Source organism: Mobula birostris, chromosome 26, assembly GCF_030028105.1.
Source record: "Mobula birostris isolate sMobBir1 chromosome 26, sMobBir1.hap1, whole genome shotgun sequence".
NCBI classification, from domain to species: domain Eukaryota; kingdom Metazoa; phylum Chordata; class Chondrichthyes; order Myliobatiformes; family Myliobatidae; genus Mobula; species Mobula birostris.
The window spans coordinates 45,924,870-45,944,823 of NC_092395.1; the positions used below are offsets into that span (position 1 = coordinate 45,924,870).

At 38.8% G+C, this 19,954-nt stretch overlaps 1 protein-coding gene across 1 annotated transcript in view; it reads right to left on the reverse strand.

The window, feature by feature from the left end:
* Positions 1–1,903: 1,903 nt before the first annotated feature.
* dapk3 (death-associated protein kinase 3) overlaps positions 1,904–19,954 on the reverse strand; it is a 34,314-nt gene continuing 16,263 nt past the window's right edge. Inside the window, exons 4-9 of the mRNA XM_072243958.1 lie at positions 15,552–15,681; positions 11,536–11,584; positions 10,892–10,918; positions 8,593–8,745; positions 8,390–8,435; positions 1,904–7,147 (exon numbers count right to left, since the gene is read on the reverse strand). Of these exons, the coding sequence (XP_072100059.1) occupies positions 6,605–7,147; positions 8,390–8,435; positions 8,593–8,745; positions 10,892–10,918; positions 11,536–11,584; positions 15,552–15,681 (948 nt within the window). The 3' untranslated portion in view covers positions 1,904–6,604. The remainder of the gene's footprint in view (positions 7,148–8,389; positions 8,436–8,592; positions 8,746–10,891; positions 10,919–11,535; positions 11,585–15,551; positions 15,682–19,954) is intronic.

The following is a 19,954-nucleotide window of genomic DNA, read 5'->3' on the forward strand; positions in this document are numbered from 1 at the left end:
TAGCTGGTTTCTCACAATGTTGAAGGGCCTGTTCCCATTCCGTTCTAAGTATTCAAGTTTGCAAATAATACATATGATTCTTCAAAGGCAATACAAAAATAGTTCAGCAGTGATCCCTCTAGGCTTCTACCAGTTACAATGTGCCATGCAGAAAAATATCTCCCTTTTATCCCCACACAACATTTTCAGTCACTCGATCAACCCTCTATCCATATCCTACCCAAAACACTCCACATTGCACAGAAACCTTTCATTATTAAATGCAGTCGAAGTTCACGGCCTTTACCCAGTTATACCCCATTTTGCTTCTTGTGTAATGAACAAATTTGACAATATCTTGGTGGGGGGGGTGCAGGAGTAGTAATTATTTGCATGAGTTTCCCCAAGATTACTCAGTGAAGGTAAGACAAGAAGATATAGGACCCAATGAGGCAGTTCATTCCGTCATGACTGATTTATTATCCCCCTCAACCCCATTCTCCTCTCTTCTCCCTGTAATCTTCAACACCCTGACTAATCAAGAACCTATCAACCTCTAAATATACTCAATGACTCGGTCTCCACAACTGTTTGTGGTAATGAATTCCACAGATTCACTACCTCTGGCTAAAGAAATTGGAGAGGAGAGAAGAGAGTGAGCCTTATATTTTACTGAGGCAGTGGGAAATATAAACAGAAGTCCATTGAGGGGAGGCTGCTCCCTGTAATATCAACATCTCTTAGAGCAGTTGCTGTACCAAGCTGTTTTGCCTCTGTATGCAAACACGAGGAATACTGCAGATGCTGGAAATTATGAGCTGACTGAACACCTGCGCTCTGTCTGCCAGAGAAAGCAGGATCTCCCAGTGGTCACACATTTTAATTCCACATCCCATTCCCATTCTGATATGTCTATCCACTGCCTCCTCTGCTGTAAAGATGAAGCCACACTCAGGTTGGAGGAACAACACCTTATATTCCATCTGGGTAGCCTTCACCCTGATGGCATAAACATTGACTTCTCTAACTTCCACTAATGCCCCACCTCCCTCTCATACCCCATCTATTACTTATTTATATACACACACATTCTTTCTCTCTCTCTCTCTCCTTTTTCTCCCTCTGACTATAACCCTTGCCCATCCTCTGGGTTCCCCCCCCCTTCCCCTTTTCCTTCTCCCTGGGCCTCCTGTCCCATGATCCTCTCATATCCCTTTTGCCAATCAACTGTCCAGCTCTTGGCTCATCCCTCCCCCTCCTGTATTCTATCATTTTGGATCTCCCCCTCTCAAATCTCTTACTAGCTCTTCCTTCAGTTAGTCCTGACGAAGGGTTGCGGCCCAAAAAATGTCGACTGTACCTCTTCCTAGAGATGCTGCCTGGCCTGCTGCGTTCACCAGCAACTTTGATGTGTGTTGCTTGCCTCTGTATACAGTGATTTCTATGGTGCAATGATAAAAAAATCAGTGAGGGTTGCTTAAGACATGCCAGATTTCAGTAGATTCACAAGATTCTAGTAGTCTTATAGTTTAACAAGCTTAAACATCAGTCCACCTTTTCTTATTGCTCCAAATACACCGTTTGTCAATTTTCTTTATAAGCCATTAGTCTTTGCTCTCCACACCTCTTTCTGCAACATTGCCCTGTATGTCAAAAGCATTCAATTAATATAAAATAAATTAGTTTATTGATGCATGGTAATCTCATGAAGATGCTCATGTAGAGACAAGTACAAGGTGGTGTGTAGTACCCGAGACAGGAGACAAGTTCCATGCCACTGATCAGCTGGACATGAAAAGTCCTCAGAGGATCCCAAGGTACATTTTTGGGAGGGATCAGCAATGAAACATCTGCAGTAACCTCATCTTAGTGACCTATTATAAATAGTATGCAAATATAAAAATGCCACCATATTTTGTGTAAAAAGTTTATTATAAAATGTTAAAGAAATGAGCCTTGATCACCTTAAACAGTAAAATACTTTGTTCATAGCTCTTAAAATGTGATGCATACAAATAGCAACTAATGATCAAAGTTTACAGTAAAGGAAATTCAAAGTGGTTTTAAGTACATGCATCATATGCACTAGTTGGTGTATAACATGCCCACTAATGCATTAGACAGTGAAGCCACAAAATTAAACACTAAATGCTTGATAGATAAAAAAGAGCTTTGTCTCTCTCCCCCATCATCCCTAGTAAATATGGCATATTTCATTAGTCAATGTCCCACTTGTTTTAAATAGTGTAGAAAGTTTAAACACATTAAAAACAGTTTCTCCCATAGAAGTTGTGTTCATTGAAATAATATTGGCAAGTTTTGTTGCACCATAACCAGTAGTCAGGTGAGGAAGCTAGCTGACATCAAGCATCCAAACATAGGGCAGATAACTGCTTACCCCTAAGTGGGGCTTTACACCCATTGAAAAGGGCTTTAAATTGGAGAACCTCTTGGGTGTAGCTATTAGTTTTAACCACCACTCACTGAAGCAAATGCATGGACAAGTGGTTAATATTTTCCTCAAGTGACCTTTTCAAGTATACAAATACAGCTCAGAAAAGTTCATTTCCATTTGCACTGAAAATTGAAGAAGTGGAACCTACACCGGCAGGAAGGTTGATTCTATGTACACTTAAAAAGGAAGCTGAATAAGAGGCACAGCTCATGTTGATAAGGTTCAATGATGGTAAAAGCTGGACAATTTGCTGTGTAAACAAAGACTTGATAGATCAAACATCATTTACAGCCCAGAAAAATACTTATTTTGCTGTATTGAATGACTTGGACTCTGCTCATTAAATATGAATTGGTTTAATTATCTATGCTAGTCTACAGATAACTTCTCCAGTGCTGGGTGGGTGAAAATGTTGCCCACTTTTTCTTTCATTATGCAAATAAGTATAACTTGTTCCTCAAAAGTATGTTACACTTGCAACCCATCAAGTGCTGGTTTGATTCCAGAGTGTATACCTTGGTACTAAACAGCTGCTTAAAATGCAACAGGATGAACTTGACTGGTTACAGAATACACTTGACACTGAATGAGACTGTATCCTGGAACCCATGACTTGCTTAGACTGACCAAGTCATTTCATATAACTCAGGATAGTTGAAACAAACTATAGCAAGATTTGCTGTAGCTACAGAAAGTCAGGATTTGTCGCAAATTGTCTTTAACCGGTTCGTACATTAGTCTAAATTTATACACAAAGCATTTTTTCAAATCATTTAAAATATTATCCCAATAGTATTCTGCTGCAAGTTGATTAGCTATTAAATTACTAGGTAAATCCATTTTATTGAAGGTTGGGTTACACAGGATAATCAATAAATCAAAGATCTGAGGGTAATGAAGGTCACTGTTGTAATATAGAAAATGCCGAAGTCATTTTGTGCGTAGCAGGTTTTTACAGATAAGGTTATAATGATTCTGTCATGGTGGGGATGGGGCACAGGGTCCATAGAAATCTAATTAACACTTTCCTATTCAAAGTACCAGGGTAGACAAATTAATGGCAAGATTAATGTACTGCCAGATCAATTGGATGGAAAACAAAATGTGATTTTAAACAAAACAGTACAAAGATTTAAAATTACAGCATCGAAAAGTTCATTGTCAGAGGTAGTATCCCAGTACAACATCCCAATAGAATTCTGCTCTTCTCTTCTGAACAGCCAGCATTGAATACAAGCAGAACAGCTCAGCTATTCAACAGGTCTGAACCCAGTGTCAGGATATTTGACTGTAGGGAGGTAACATCACTAATATCCAAATGGGCGTAATCACAGGAATTGCTAGAAAGCGGATGCTGGAATATTCCCTCAGTTTTTCTCCTTGACATGTAGGTTGCTGACAAATCAATCTAGTACGTTTCCATTCTCTCCGGCTGAGTGCTGGGTAGGCGGTTGAAGATGTGCAGTCTGGTGGTCTTTTCCAACACTGAACAGTCATTTTTAATTCTATCATGATTCTCCAGTACTGGAGGGATAATTAGCACATCAACACACATTAATAGATTTGAGTTTAAGATGTTTCCATATTGACCTATGCTATGAAGATCACAGTTCTGCGATTTTCAAGAACTGCATTATGCATTAAAACAATTAAAGGTGCTTTTAGCATTCAGCTGAATAAATATGAACTTTGCAGTGTGGACAATGCCAAGACTTGATGTGCATATAATACATCTGGTCACATTCATTTTGTCTAGCAACTACCTCATACTACTGTGCAGGATTCAAGCCTTAAAACAAAGTATGCATGTGGAATGTACAGTGACTTAGCTCACAGAACAAATTAATATTTTGCTATATATATTCCAGGATAGAGAGAATGGAAACGCAGAATTTTAAACATCCAGAACCTAAACAGTTTTGGCTCTGTATTGAACATCAAGACAAAGTGATAGGGTGATATCGCTGACAATACAGATCAGTCCTGATCACAACTGAGTGTTGCACTAAAAAATCTGTTCAATGCAAAAGCAAATCATGTGACCAAAATGGACTTACCACAAGAGTACTCAATTACTCGAAGAAATTTTTCTGTTCCCGCTGTTTGGCATTCAAGTATATTTTACTCACAGTCCAAGAATAGTTAATACCTGTGTGGCTACTCTCCACAAATTAGACCCATCAACAAAACTAATTTCCTAACTTCAAATTCTTGGAATTGTTACTGTTTATTATTGCATGAAAGTAATGCATTACGTGCAAATGGTGTTAACTGGACATTTAAATATTAAGACTAGATCAAAAGAAAGTTGCACAGTGCACTACACTGAAGTTCTTTACATCACAAATTATAAATAAAGATTTAACTTGCTTATACCAAAGCTCAAAGGAAATCAAGTTAATGCCATATTAAATGTTAAGACAATGTTGTTGTACAAATAATAGGAGTACAAAAAAGTGAAATATTTTAGCCACTAATGTTACAAAAGATCAAAAGGAGGTGGGAAGGGAATGGCAGGAAATATCTCTTGCAACAGTTTCAGTGAAATAGGTGCAGTACCACTGACTGCAGTGGACCCCTCTCATGCATGGCACATTGAAACACCAGCTACTTACAGGTAATTCTTTCTTATAAGAACTTGCACAAAGTTACTAGTCAATACAACCTTTAAAATATTTAGTGAAAACTGCACCACAAATTGAGCTGGTGGAAAAATGTTTATATTTTGTGAGCAAAGGTCATCCCTTTCACACAAAGGAGGCACATGTTAGAAATCTGAAAATAAGCAAAGGATGCCTTTTCAGAGGATGCTATGTTCTGATACACTTAAAGGGAACAATGGAATTTTTGGAGATCTCAGCAGTTATTCTGCAAGAGGTAGTCAGGTTCAATAACTTGTGGAATTTAAATTTGGTATCAAATCATTGCTTGTTCTGCTACTCGACTTCTGCTAGCTGAAAGATAGCTGGACTATTGTCCCAGGCACAGGAAATATTAACTTTGCTGCCAAAACTTAAAGCTGTTCATAACTATATAAATGTCTAAATAACGTTTCCATAACACCTTTGTGTAGCAATGAACAAAGCATTTCATTACTGAGACTCAAACGAAAATCCATTTCAACTCATTCTTCATTAGTACCGAGTCAGTGTCATAACATCCAAATTAAGAGATTTACAGGCAACAAAAGCCTAGACCAGCTAAATAAACCCAATGTCAGAATATTTTAAAGGAAATGCAAGAGAGCTGCCCGTTGGACTCTAGAGAATTGGACCTGAACTTGCAATAAGACAGAAGCAGTAATAGATTCGCCCCAACACCCATCATCTCCTCACTAGAGAAAACAAGGCAGCTGCTCAGAGAATTTGGCATTTATGCTGTCTGCCCACATCCACAATTCAATCTGCCAATCAGAATTAGCAGTGAGTATTGCAAAAGGTTTACTCTCCCTACTGAAGCAGTGAAGCAAATGCCAGTGTGTAAAACAAGAAGATTTTCCTTCAAAATCAGAAACAAGTACATTTGGTCCTTAGTTTCACTAATCACACTACCGTAGTCATTGATGCAAATCATGCATCTGGTCTTTTCTCGAGAATTTGCTATTTCTCCAGTGAATATCAACTCATGCAAATAGGAAATTCTCTTAACTGTTTCATATGTAACCATTTTAGATTATAGAAGGGATTGCTTCAAAAGACTCAGGCCTGACAACAACTCAGTCATCCAATTACATTAGTTATTCCTGTCAGCAAAAGATCCAAATAATTTCAGTAAAAGTAAAGATTGGGATGGTGGGTGAGGAGGGTGTTTGCATTTTGTCCAAAAGAAAGCACATCTCTCAGAACAAATAAATGCCCTCCCTGCCAATAGGTGTTGGGAAGGAAATTGTGCTCAAATACCTTGGTACACAAATACTCAAATGTAGCAAAAGCAATGCCAATAGCAGCATGCACTGCTAGTGATTGGGAATCCACTGACAGGTCATTATTCCTCAGGGATTTAACAAAAAAATTCATTTAACAATAACCCTTCAGGAGGGCCAGAATAAAGATAAACTCAGTCTGAAAACACTCTAGTTTGTGAACTGTGGCCGAAGCCAAATTCCAATTTGGCAGAGTTGTAGATAATGAACTGGCTCAGGAGGTTCACATTTTTCCAACCGAATGGCACCTAACGCATTCCTCCATGTCGGCCGTCGTTTCCAATCCCTCCTTTCATTCCCTCCTGCTCCACAGACTTCAAGAGTTCCTCAACCCACTTCAGTTCTGCAGTTAATGCATCATAACGGGTTTCTAGTTTAGTATATTTTCGCTTTAGGATGTTAGTAGACAGCATGGTTGATTTGACTTCATCCTGCGCCTGCTTCCTCAAGGTTTCTGTCTTGCGTAACTCATTTTTAATGTGCCCAAGGTCCTGGCTGATGCTTTCATTCTCTTCTTTATACCAAGATTCCTTTTCATCATAAATAGAAACAAGGGCATCAATGTCCTCCTTGAAGGACTTCTTGTTTCTCACCAGCTCCTGAATGCTTTCTTCTACTGCAGTGATTTCTTCTAGCACTTTGGAGAATCTCTCAAAGTTGACGTAGGTGTTGTTTGGAGGCATGCTGGAGTGTGATTTGATTGTGTACTCCTTGAGGCGTGTTGTCTTCAGTCTACGACGCTCTGGCTTCTTGCCGTTATCCTCCCGTCTCACATTCCTTCTCTTGATCACCTGCAGATGGGTGAAGAGGCATCAGATGTTAGATTGGGTACTTCACCATTAATAGTCATAGTCATACTTTATTGATCCCGGGGGAGATTGGTTTTCTTTACAGTTGCACCATAAATAATTAAATAGTAATATGTAAATTATGCCAGGAAATAAGTCCAGGACCATCCTATTGGCTCAGGGTGTCTGACCCTCCAAGGGAGGAGTTGTAAAGTTTGATGGCCACAGGCAGGAATGACTTCCTATGACGCTCTGTGCTGCATCTCGGTGGAATGAGTCTCTGGCTGAATGTACTCCTGTGCCCAACCAGTACATTATGTAGTGGATGGGAGACATTGTCAAAGATGGCATGCAACTTGGACAGCATCCTCTTTTCAGACACCACCGTCAGAGAGTCCAGTTCCATCCCCACAACATCACTGGCCTTAGGAATGAGTTTGATGATTCTGCTGGTGTCTGCTACCCTCAGCCTGCTGCCCCAGCACACAACAGCAAACATGATCGTACTGGCCACCACAGACTTGCAACCTATTGCAAGGCACGTAACTGAACCTACTTGCATGCATTGCATACTTCCACATTTCTAAATATCAAACAGTATAAACAAGCTCTGATACTTGAATACCAACTCACTTTAGTTTACTGATCTACTCTGGCTGAGGAAATGAATTTCAGGGTAGTATATAATGACAAGCTTCAAAGTAAACTTATTATCGAGCTCCTCAGGTTGAAACTTACATCCTTATTTTCAAATCTATTTATTCCATCTGTAACTTTTTCTAATGCTTCAAATTTCAGGACTATACTCTGTCACCTCAGATTTTTTTTATAGTTTGAGATGACTGGAACTTAAATTCTGACATTTTCTCCATACCAGGTAATTCTTAACACTTTGCATCTTTTACATTCTCAATTTTGAGTAACTATCTTGCAATCTTCTATGTGACTAGAAACCACATATTTATAACTAACTTGCAGACAACTTACCATATTAAAATAGTGGTTGGGGCGGGGTGGGGGGGGAGATAAAACTTTGGCATGTTGTAATACTTTAGTGATAGTACTAAACAGAGGTAGTGTTCTGGGGTGAATCATACTGCTTGAACATCACTACAGGCCTTTGTTAGTTAGCAGTACTTTTCTGGTCATTTAGCAACAACACAACCAAGTAAGCTGTGTTCCCCACAGAATATCAAAGTGTAATTATTGGACCTCTAGGATACAAGCACAAAATAAAATAATTACCTTAATCCATGGATGTTCAAGACTATCGCCAATGGTCATTCGTTTTCTGAAAGAAAGGCAAAAGATGAAAAATTGCACATGTATTGATGGAGACTCAGGTCTCCACTTTCTCTAACTGATCAATCAAAGTACTCTGTCCATTACAGGCACATTACAGATACTTGCATTTGCCTACCACTAACTTGGCAAAAGGTGGTTCTTACTTGGGGTCTTTCACCAGAAGCCTGCGGATGAAATCCTTTGCCAGTTCACTGGTGTTACTGAAGTACTCTTCATCAAAGTCATAGTTCACAGCAGAAATGTTTGTCAGGGTTTCTTGCTTGGTTTCACCAAGGAATGGAGAAGCACCACTCAAACTGAAAATTAGAGGGAAGAATTGCACTTAATATCAACACATCATTCCATCAGCTGTCTCTTCTGAAAATATTAAGGACAGTACACCTTTGAACCATAAAGACAAATAATTTTAAGAATATAGCAGGAATATGGCAGATTCACTTCTAATTTGTAAGGAAAATATATTGAGAATTCAGTTTTCTGGTAAAGGTTTCAGAAATCCAAATCACATGTCATGCCAGAAAAAAGAACTTGCCTCAAAGACAGAAGAGACAGGGAAATACTTCAACTGTTTCATACCAACCAGTAAAAAGTATTAACAATCACAAGCAGGGCATTGTGAAAAAATGTTGTAAATGGAAGTTACTTTGTGATTTAGTTTCATGGGGGAGTAGCGAGAGAATCCAACACAACAGTGATTACATGAAATAGAAAAATTAAAGTCTAAGATTAAGTGTTTTAATACGAGTACAAGGAAAAACAAAGGATTAGTAACAAAGTATTTGGTTAAGCCAAGCCAATCAACAAACATATCTATGGAAGATTTAAAAAAAATCAGACAGTTTTCAGATTTCATAACCAGGCCCAAGCCAATTCTGTATCGAAGTCCCAACTAACAATATCTACAATGTACCACTTCTATAGTCCCTTACCTCAAGATCCTCTTTGCACTTACCGCAAACCTATGCCCTATATTATTAAGCACCTCTGCCAAAGGAAAGGTTTCTGCTCTCTACAACCCACCTTTGCCCCTCAATTTTGAATCCGGTGCCCCCCTCAGCCCACACTGTTTCAGGGAAATCAGACCCAGCCTCTCCAGTCTTTCCTCACACTGAAACATTCCACCCCAGGCAATGACCTGGCAAACCTCCTCTGCGCCCTCTCCAGTACAATTTCATTCCTTTTAATAGTGTACTGGCTAGAACTGTACATGATACTTCAGTGACCCAAAACCATGTGTGTTTTTTTTTTAAAAATTGAAACAAGATCTCTCTGCACTTATACTCCATCTTGATTAATGAAGACAAGCATCCCATTTTTCACCACTATCTACTTGTACTGTCACCTCCAAAGATCCCTGAACTTGTACACCAAGGTTTTTTCATTCCACTATACCCCCAAGGCCCCTACCATTCGTGGTACAAATCCTACCTTAATGAGAAGTCAGAGCATTTATCAGGATTAAATGCCATCTGTTATTTCCCTGCCCAATTTACCAACTGATAAAGATTATTCTGTAGCCCAAGATTACTTTCATCATAATCAATAGCAATGTTCATATCCTCTGCAAACTTTATTAATCATATCACATCCAGGTTCTCAATGTAGATAACAAACAGCAAAGGTCTCAGCATTGATCTCTGTGGTAGACTCCTAATCACGGGCTTCCATTCACAACAATAGCTCACCATCACCCTCTGCCTCCCATTTGTAAACATTAATAAATTAATAAAACAGGACCTCCCACCAAATCTGGCAATTACTGCTCATCAATCATTCCCATTTAATTTTCCCTATTTGTTTGAAGCAGCTGCTTCTCAACTAATTGCAGGAATACAGGGCAAGATTACACCACATCCCACAAGTAATTATGGAGCAAAATTGGGTAAATACCTGGTAAATTACCTTGGTGACCTAATGAACCAAAATAACCCTTGGTTGGCACTTAGCCCCTACCAAAAAACATCCCAGTTATGATTCCTGGTTTAACTTGATTCAGCTAACCTCAAGATTATTAACAAAGCACTATAATTGGCATTGACAGTTTTAGGCAGAAAGTGAAATAAAAAGAAGATTCCTCACACTTCTAGCTTGTAACCAGTGATTCCCACAGGAAATTACTCATACTGGATTAGATATGGTCATTATCATCCAGGGTCAAATGCAGGAAAGGGAAAGAAGATCAAGCTTGTGCTTAAGCAGAAGACTGTGACAAAACTGCAAGGATGGGGAGAGAAGTGAACAAAAAACACAGTACAAAATCCAGTTATGCTATTGGGCATCCAGGAATGCTTTTGAGCTGCAGTCATGAATTTTGAAATTGCTCCATGATCTTAACTGTTTTTATTGTTTTTATTGCCCTCAAGGAAAATACTTCTGCAAAACCAAACACGAATTGCAGATTGAGTCACGCAAGTTGAGGCATAACAGCATTGATATACTTACAGAATGTAAGTGATAACACCAATGCTCCTGTAGCAAAGGAAAAATAAGATTTGGTTAGTCTAGAATATTCTGCACAAGTCTCAATGTAGAATCAGTACTAGGATGTGTGATATGCTAAGTTACTTTAAGAAAAAGATCTAGGCAAATATGCTTGTAATTCTGTACATACAGCAACAATAGGTGACAGCATCAATTTAGCAGAGCAACAAAATGAGACAACAGGGCTAATCTAACGTTAGAAAGGATTCTTAATCTGTGGCAAAGATGTTATGGCACTTTTCACAATAAAGTCAACCAAGGTTCATCAAACTACTTCCGAAATCCTTAAGCCCGTAAATGCGGAAATGTAGGTAACAACCGTGCAATGCAGGACATCAGAAGTATTCTCCATTTTTCATGTAAACTATTGAAGAATGGCACAGCTGAAACCCAAGGATATGGCTTAACCCCAGTAATGCCTCACTTAGAAACACTGCTAAGATACTACTCCCAACACAGTGATTATTCGCAACACTCATACCCATGAATCTGTATTACAGTGTAGAATAATGCCTTCAGGAAAGGGGATTCCAGAAGGATATATCCACTTCTTTTTTTTATATAAAAAGAAAAACAATTTCATTACAAATGTGGGATGAACTTACCACATGTCTGCTTCTAAAGCCAAAGGCTCATAATTGACTATTTCAGGGGCTAAAAAAAAAGACAAAACGGTGCTCAATAAGCTGCTATTTATCAAAAAACAGGAAGGGGAGAAAGAAGGAACAAATAGTGCAGACTGTATGGTGGATAACCACAAAATAATGTTCTTTTTCTCAAACATACACATCATTACAATGGTCAACAAACTTGGAGTGATGCAGTTCTCCTTCTCATTCTTCCCTAAAAATCAAAGAATGCTTCAGACATCAATACTTGGATGTTCAGATTATTTTTGTTTAATGCTCATCATGATGAACACTTGAAACTGATTTGTGGATAAAGACAGATAAAGAATTCAATGGAATTAATTGAGAAAAGTTTAAAAACAAAGGTTAAATGGGGTTGTTGTTTGAGTAAAACACAAAAATTCAGATAAAACAAGTTCAAAGATTACAAGTCAAACATGCTCACATACATTGGCCCAGATATTCCTCTAAAGCCAAAAACAAAGATTGTGCAATTAAAAATAATGTTTATGCCAAAGATCAGACCTCACCTATTGCCAGTCCTTGAAGAATCTGACAGGAAATCCAGTTTCTAGCAGAACTTTGTTAACCCTGGAAGCACTTGATGCAAGACTCCCCTTAAATGTCAATAGTTTATTGCCCAATATTCATCTCTTACTAGGCAGAAAAACAAGTTGCTTTTTACTCACAGAACTAACACTTTGACTTGAAACTGCACTCTTTGGCAAATAGTTCCACAAGATTCTGCAGACTCACTGCTCATTCAGTATATTGATCAGATAAAGAAACCTTCAACTCTATTTTACTCTGCAAAATGATTTCCAACAGGTGTATATCCACACTTAGCTCCTCTCTCGCTGCATGGCATGGAAGTGGATCTTTGTCTTCAGGATCTAGATGACAGCCTCTCTCAACTTCCTGATCCGAATCATTTCAGGCTGCTACTGTTGACCTAGATCAGATCTGAGAATTTGCTACTCCTCGTGAAAGCAGCTAAGCTCTATATTCAAGGATAAAAGACAACCATTTTATTCCTTCAGCCCTTAAGACATACATTGTCAGTAGATTTGCAAAGTGCAGGCTTGTATAGGCTACATTCATATACCAGTCCTTCAAGACTTCCCATGTAATCTCCTGCCAGATGTGCCTCAACAAGCTCCCGACTAAAGTACTATTCTCTAACGCTTCATCCAGAGTCCTCAAGCAAACTTTCCGCCTTCCATACCCCAGTACCTTATCCAATTATTTAAGTTCTTGAAACAAAGTTTCTCATAGTCTGTGCTGAAATTGCAGTGCTTATCAAGAAAGCCCATCAATTTAGCTCTGAAATCTTTGCAAAATAAGATTGTGATTTGAGATTTAAAAACAGTATTGGGATGACAACACCGGCTTAAAGTAGCAAGGAATCTTTAGGCAAATGTTAAAATAACATTTAAAATGCAAATATACAACTGAGCAGACGGGATGTGCTGAAGACTGGACAGAATATAAAAGAATAACTGAGAGGTAAAATTAAAAAGGGGAGATAGAAATGCAGAAGTGATTAGTTTCTACAGAGACACACATCAAAGTTGCTGGTGTGTGTTGCTTGAATTTCCAGCATCTGCAGATTTCCTCGTGTTTGAGTTTCTACAGAGACTTGTAATAACAAAGTGAACATTGGTCCTATAGAAAGTGACTCTGGGAATGAATAATGTTAAATGAATAGATGGCAGATGAGTTAAACAAGTATTTTGATTTGGTTTTCTCAGTATACAAATTACCTTGCAGAAATATCTGTAAATTCAGGATCTGGAAGTCAAGAATATTCACTAGCATAAAGGAAGTAATACACAGAAAATTATTGGAATTTTAGGCAGACAACTCCCTGGATCTTTGTGGTCTTCATCTTGGGTCACAAAAGAAATTCATGAGTATTAATTTTCCAAAATTCTCAATATTTGGGTAAGGCTCTGTTAGAATAAGTTTGCTACTTTTCCCACTTTCCAAAAAAAAAGGAAAGGCAAAAGCAGACCACTAAAGGCCAATTGGCTTAATGTCTCTCAGGGAAAATGTGAGATGCTATTACTAAGGTCATAATAAAAGAGTACTTAGAAAATTTTAAAGTAAACCTGGTTTTGAGAGAATATTCAACCATGTACAGTGAGTGGGTAAAGGGGAACATTTACATTTAGACTTTAAGAAGCATTTCATAAGGTGCTGCATCAAAAAGTTATCAAAAGGTAAAAGCTCATGGTGTTGAAGGTTATTGGATAGATGACTGGCAGCCTGAAGGATATATTTTCCAGGTTTGTGCCATAGGGATTGGAACCAAGACAAATATAACAAATTTTAGTTAACAATTTTTTTGATTACCAAGTGGAATTGCAAGTACAGTAGTAAGGAGAGTAACAGGCTGCAAAGGAACATAGATAAAATTAGTTGACTAAAAACTTAAGTGTAGTATGATGGGCAGGAAACATGAGGTTGTACATTTTGGCAGGAAAAATAAAGCACATTTTGGGAGAATGCAATGCTCAAACACAGAAGCATTCTGTTGCTTGATTCACAGAAAATTAATATTCAGATACAGCAAAAAATTAAGAAAGCTAAATGTTATTTGTTATTGTGAGAATAATTGAACATAAAAGGCAGTTATGGCTCAGTTATTGTAGGACCTTGGTGAAACCGATATCAGACATACTCTTGACAATACTGGTCTAATTAAGGAAACAAGGAAATCCATTAGCAGTTCAGGGAAGGGTTACAACGTGAACCATGGGTGAGTAGGTCATCTTGGGGAAAAGATTGGTCAGACTTGCCTTGCAGCTTGATTTAAAGCAAGATCCTTAAGAGTCTTTACATGGTTTATACACAGAAAATGTTGAGAATCTAGAAGTAGAGTTTGCTATTTAGAATGATGGGTCATTCATTTAACAGAAGTTAAAATTCTGAGGTTGGCCTTTGGAATCTTCGTTCAAAGAGCATTGCTGACCAGAATCTTTGAATATGTTGTTGGACTGGGCAAATAATAATCTTTCAGTCTTGTAGTTTAACTTTCTTATGCTTGTTTGTATTTTTATATAGTTATCTATGTATATGCAATTGTTCAGTGTGTTTCCTAGTGGTTACAGTGCCTTTATCTTTCTGGAAGCATCTTGTGTATCACATTACTTGAATGGGAACCAATTTATTGGTTGATTCAAACAATGGAATTTGAATGGAATTTATTGCTAATTAGCAAATTGGTACAAGGTCAAACTACGTTGGATTCCTTCTCTTTTGACGTTCTGCCTTCACCTTCCCTCACTATTAGACCTTGCTTCTGCTACTCTTTCCCAATTACGTTGTTCTCTGAGTGCATAATAAATAACCAAAAGCAACAAGTTTTATGTCTCATTCTTGACTTCCAAAGAACCCCGTATCAAAAATAGCAGATATCCAACAATATTTAAAACAGGGCAGATAGATTCTTGATTAACAGAGATGAACAGATACTTGGGCTGAGCAGAAATGCAGTGTTGACATTACAATCAGATTCATCATTATCACATTGAAAGGTGGAGCAGGCTTGAGGAGCAAAAGGACCCACACCTGTATGTTTCATTCGTGTCTGTTGAACATTCTCAATATCTGGGTAATCAAAGGAGTGATGCTGCTCAAAGGAGTGCAATTGCCTATCCCTCATGTTCTCACCACAGTAGCCACGAATATGGGTTAACTTCACATTGAAGGAGAAATTTACAGAAAACATGATGATGAACATGGGATAGCACAACAATATGACATGGCATATCTTGCAACATCTGAAAGTGTCAGTTTCCAAACAAGTTGGCAACACCAAGCAGTAAGCTCCCACTGCCATCTCTATCAAACCTTTCATCACTGTGTCACTATCTTAATAAAGCAGTCTTCCCCTCAAATAGGGTACTCAATTACTTGACTTCAACTTACATTTGTATTACAATTGTTTGAATAGCAAAGTAACTCAAGTAACCAACAGGTGTACTGACCAACAAACTCAGGGGTTCCAAAGATGTTTTTAAATTCATTCCCATCTTCAATTTTATGTGCAATACCAAAATCGATCAGCTTGATGCGGGGATTGGGAACATTTTTATCCAAAAGCATAATATTTTCAGGCTGAAAGAGATATTAAAAAGGTTTAACATAGGAGATTTTTATACATAGAGAACAAAACCTTGAAAGCACATTTCTACTTGATAATACAAGTGCAGATGGGACCGGGGTTCCCAACCCAAGGTCCATGGACCTGTAGGTTAATGGTAAGGGTACGTAGCGTAAAAATGGTGTGAACCTCTGGTTGGGACAATTCCAATATCTCACCAGGTTAATTAATGCAATGATGTTGATCTGAAATCTAGGTTCAAGCAATATCAAAATCTTAAAAAGGTAGTCTTAACATACAGTTTATTCTACACAATAATGCACAGCCAGATTTAAGGCACGAATTAAGTTGGCAGTTGACCATGAAGTTTTCAAAATCCATCTGATGGTTTTAAAGAGGCAGTACGTCCTTTCCCGGGATTTAATGTGTGGCTTGCTCTCCAATCTTATACATTACCAGCTACTTGTTTCTGCAATTACTACCATTTTTAATACAGACTAGTGCAAAACCATCACAACTTTTCTGTTGGCAATGATCACTGTACTATTTATTTTCTGGAGAGAACTGGAGAGTTCAAAAGAGGTTCACGAAAATGATTCCAGAAATGAAAGGCTTAAGGAACATTTGATGTGGAGAAGATGTTTCCTACAGTGGAGAGTCTAGGACCAGGTCCCACGACCTCAGGATAGAGGGATGCCCATTTAGAACAGATGAGGAGCAATCTCTTTAGCCAGAGGGTGGTGAACCTGTGGAATTCATTGCCACAGGCAGTTCTAGAGGCCAGGTCATTGAGTATATTTAAGGCAGAGGTCAACAGATTCTGGTAAGTCAGGGCATGAAAGGTTATGGTGAGAAAGTATGAAAATGGAGTTGAGAGGGAAATGAATCAGCCATGATCAAATGGTGGAGCAGATGCAAATGGGCTGAATGGCCTAATTCTGCTCCTATGTCTTATGTGTTCAGATATCATGTATTCAAATATCGTGTTCGGTTCTAAGCTCAGTTTTTCCCTTGACCTTAATTGTCATTGCATTATCTCTGCATCCACAGTACCTTCTGCTTATCATTAGTCAATGTGCTATTATCTTTTCCTTGCTAAATTTTAAAACTTCAAGCTGAAATGGCACTATGCAACCCACTATTTTGTATAAAAACTATTGCTTTAACTTCTCCAACTTGCCAGGACATTCAGCCCAGCCCAAAAATACAGTAGGTGCAGGCCCGAGATCCCTCAAGCCTACTTTACCATTCAACAAGATCATGACTATCTTCTACCTCAACCCTATATTTCTCAATTGCTATCGATTCCAGTTTTCCAGTCTTGAATGCAACCTATGAAACTTCCACAGCGAGGTAAAGGATTTTAATGATTTAATGTATTTGTTGGAAAAAGTACTTGAACCTTTGCTTTCAGTAACTGATTATCCTGCTTGAACAGCAATAACTTCAATCAAACATTTCCAATAGCCACTGATCAGTTCTGCACATCGACTTGGAGGAGTTTTAGGCCATTCCTCCTTACAAAACTGCTTCAATTCTGGGATGTTAGTGGGTTTCCCTCCATGAATTGCTTGCTTCAGGTCCTTCTACAACATTTCTATAGGATTACGGTCAGGGCTTTGACTCGGCCATTCTAAATCATAAATTTTCTTCTTTTTAAAACATTCTGTTGTTGATTTACCCTTGTCTTTTAGATCATTGCCTTGTTGTATTATCCAACTTCTATTAAAGCTTCAGATGGACTGCTACCCTGATGTTCTCCTGCAAAATGTCTTGATATAATTTTTGAATTCATTGTCCCCTCAACGATTGCAAGCAGTCCTTGGCCGAGACAGCAAGCAGCCCCAAACCATGATGCTCCTTCCACCATGCTGCACAGTTGGGATGACAGTTTGGTGTTGCTGTCTGGTACCCTTTTTCCTCCAAACATAGTAATGTGCATTTCTGCCAAAAAGTTCAACTTTTGTTTCATCTGTCCACAGAATATTATCCCTGAAGCATTGCAGAACATCCAGGTGGTCCTTTGCAAACTTGAGATGTGCAACAATGTTTTTCCTGAAGAACAGTGGTTTCCGTGGTGTCCTTCCATGAACACCATTCTTGTTCAGTGTTTTTCTTATAGTGCAGACATGAACAGAGACTTTAGCAAGTTCTAGAGTTTTCTGCAGGTCTTTTGCTGTTACCCTTGGGTTCTTTTTCACCTCCATCAGCATTGCACGCTGAGCTCTTAGTGTGAACTTCGCAGGACGCCCACTCCTAGGAACAGCAGCAACAGTGCTGAATTTTCTCCGTTTGTAGACAATTTCTCTTACTGTGGACTGATGAACACTCAGGTCTTTGTAGCCTTTTCCAGCTTCGTACATCTCTACAATTCTTCTTCTAAGGTCCTATAAAAGTTGTTTTGATTGAGGCATGGTGCACGTAAACAGATCTTTCTTGAGAAAAGCAAGTTCTGTCAGCTTTTTTTAAATAGAGCAGAGCATCTCTACAACCCACACCTCCAATCTCATCTCATTGACTGGAACACCCGACCCCAAATAGCTTTTGTAGAAGGCATTACCCCACAGGTTCACACTTTTTCCAAAAAATACAGGTATAAATATTAGAAGAGAAGTAGAAAGAATAAAAAGTAAGTTACCACAAACGGTCTAACCGGAGGGGGGTCATCACTTCCCCACCTATAGGTTGACTCATTACAGAGCCTAATGGCCGAGGGCAAGAATGACTTCATCTGGAGCAGCGCAGTTGTCTTAGTCTGTTACTAAAATTGCAATGTTGACAGTTATTGATGGTTGTGTGATGGTTGACAGTTATTGTTATAAAGTATCCAAGCCCAAAGAAAAAAATTCAGAGGATTAGATAGCAACAGGAAACTGATCCGGACATGACAGCTTCCTTCAGGAGTGTAAGCCCACAGAAAGCATCTGGCCAAACACTGAAGACCTATACCAATCAACTGGTTGGAGTGTTTACAGATGTCTTCAAACCTCTTGCTTTGGCAGTTTGAAATAGCTAACTGTTTCAAGCAGACTTCAAATCATACCAATCCCCAAGAAGAATGTCGTAAGTTGCCTCAATGACTATCATCCATTGTACTTACATCCACTGTGATGAAGTGTTTTGAGAGGTTGGTAATGAAACATATCAACTCCTGCCTCAGGTGCAACTTAGATCCACTCCAATTTGCCTACCGTCACAACAGGTCCACAGCAGATGACATTTCATTTGCTCTTCACTTAGCCTTGAAGCAACTGGACAGTGAAGATGCATACATCAGGATGCTCTTCATTGACTACAAATTTTCATTCAACACTATCATCCACTCGAAACTAATCAATAAACTCCTAGACCTTGGCCTCAATACCTCCTTGTGAAACTGGATCCTCTATTTCCTCACTTTCAGACCCCAGTCAGTTCAGACTAGTGACAACATCTCTTCCACATTCACTATCACCACAGGTGCACCACAAAGTTATGTGCTTCGCTCCCTACTCAACCCTTATGTCTGTGAGGCTATATACAACTCCAATACCATATTTAAGTTTGCTGATGACACTACTGTTGTTGGCCAAATCAAGGCCAACATGAATGAGCATAAGAGAAAGACTGAAAATCTGGCTGAATGGTCCCACAACAACTTCGCTCAATTTCAGCAAAACTAAAGAGCTAATTATCAACTACAGGAGGAGGGAAACCAGACATCCATGAGCCAGTCCTCATCAGGGGATCAGAAATGGAGAGGGTCAGCAATTTTAAATTCCTCAGTACTTTCGTTTCAAAGGATCTGTCCTGGGTCCAGCATGCAAATGCTATTACAAAGGTAGCACAGCAACACCTCTACTTCCTTAGAAGTTTGTGAAAATTTGGCATGTTATCTAAAACTCTGACAAACTTCTAAAAATGTGTGGTAGAGAGTATATTGACCGGTTGCTTCATGGCCTGGTATGGAAACACTAATGCCCTTGAACAAAAAAGCCAACAAAAGGTAGTGGATACAGTCAGTCCAACACAGGTGAAGCCCTCTCCACCATTGAGCACATCTATAGAGAATGCTGTTGCAAGAAAGCAGCATCTATCGTTATCCAGGCCATGATCTCTTCTCGCTGGTATCAGGAAGGAGGTACAGGAGTCTTAGGTCCCACACTACTAGGTTCAGGAACAGTTATTGCCCCTGAACCATTAGGCTCTTGAAGCAGAGTGAATGACTTCACTCATCCCAACACTGAACTGATCCTACAACCTACGGACTCATTTTTACGGACTCTATACCTCATAAGTCTAAATACT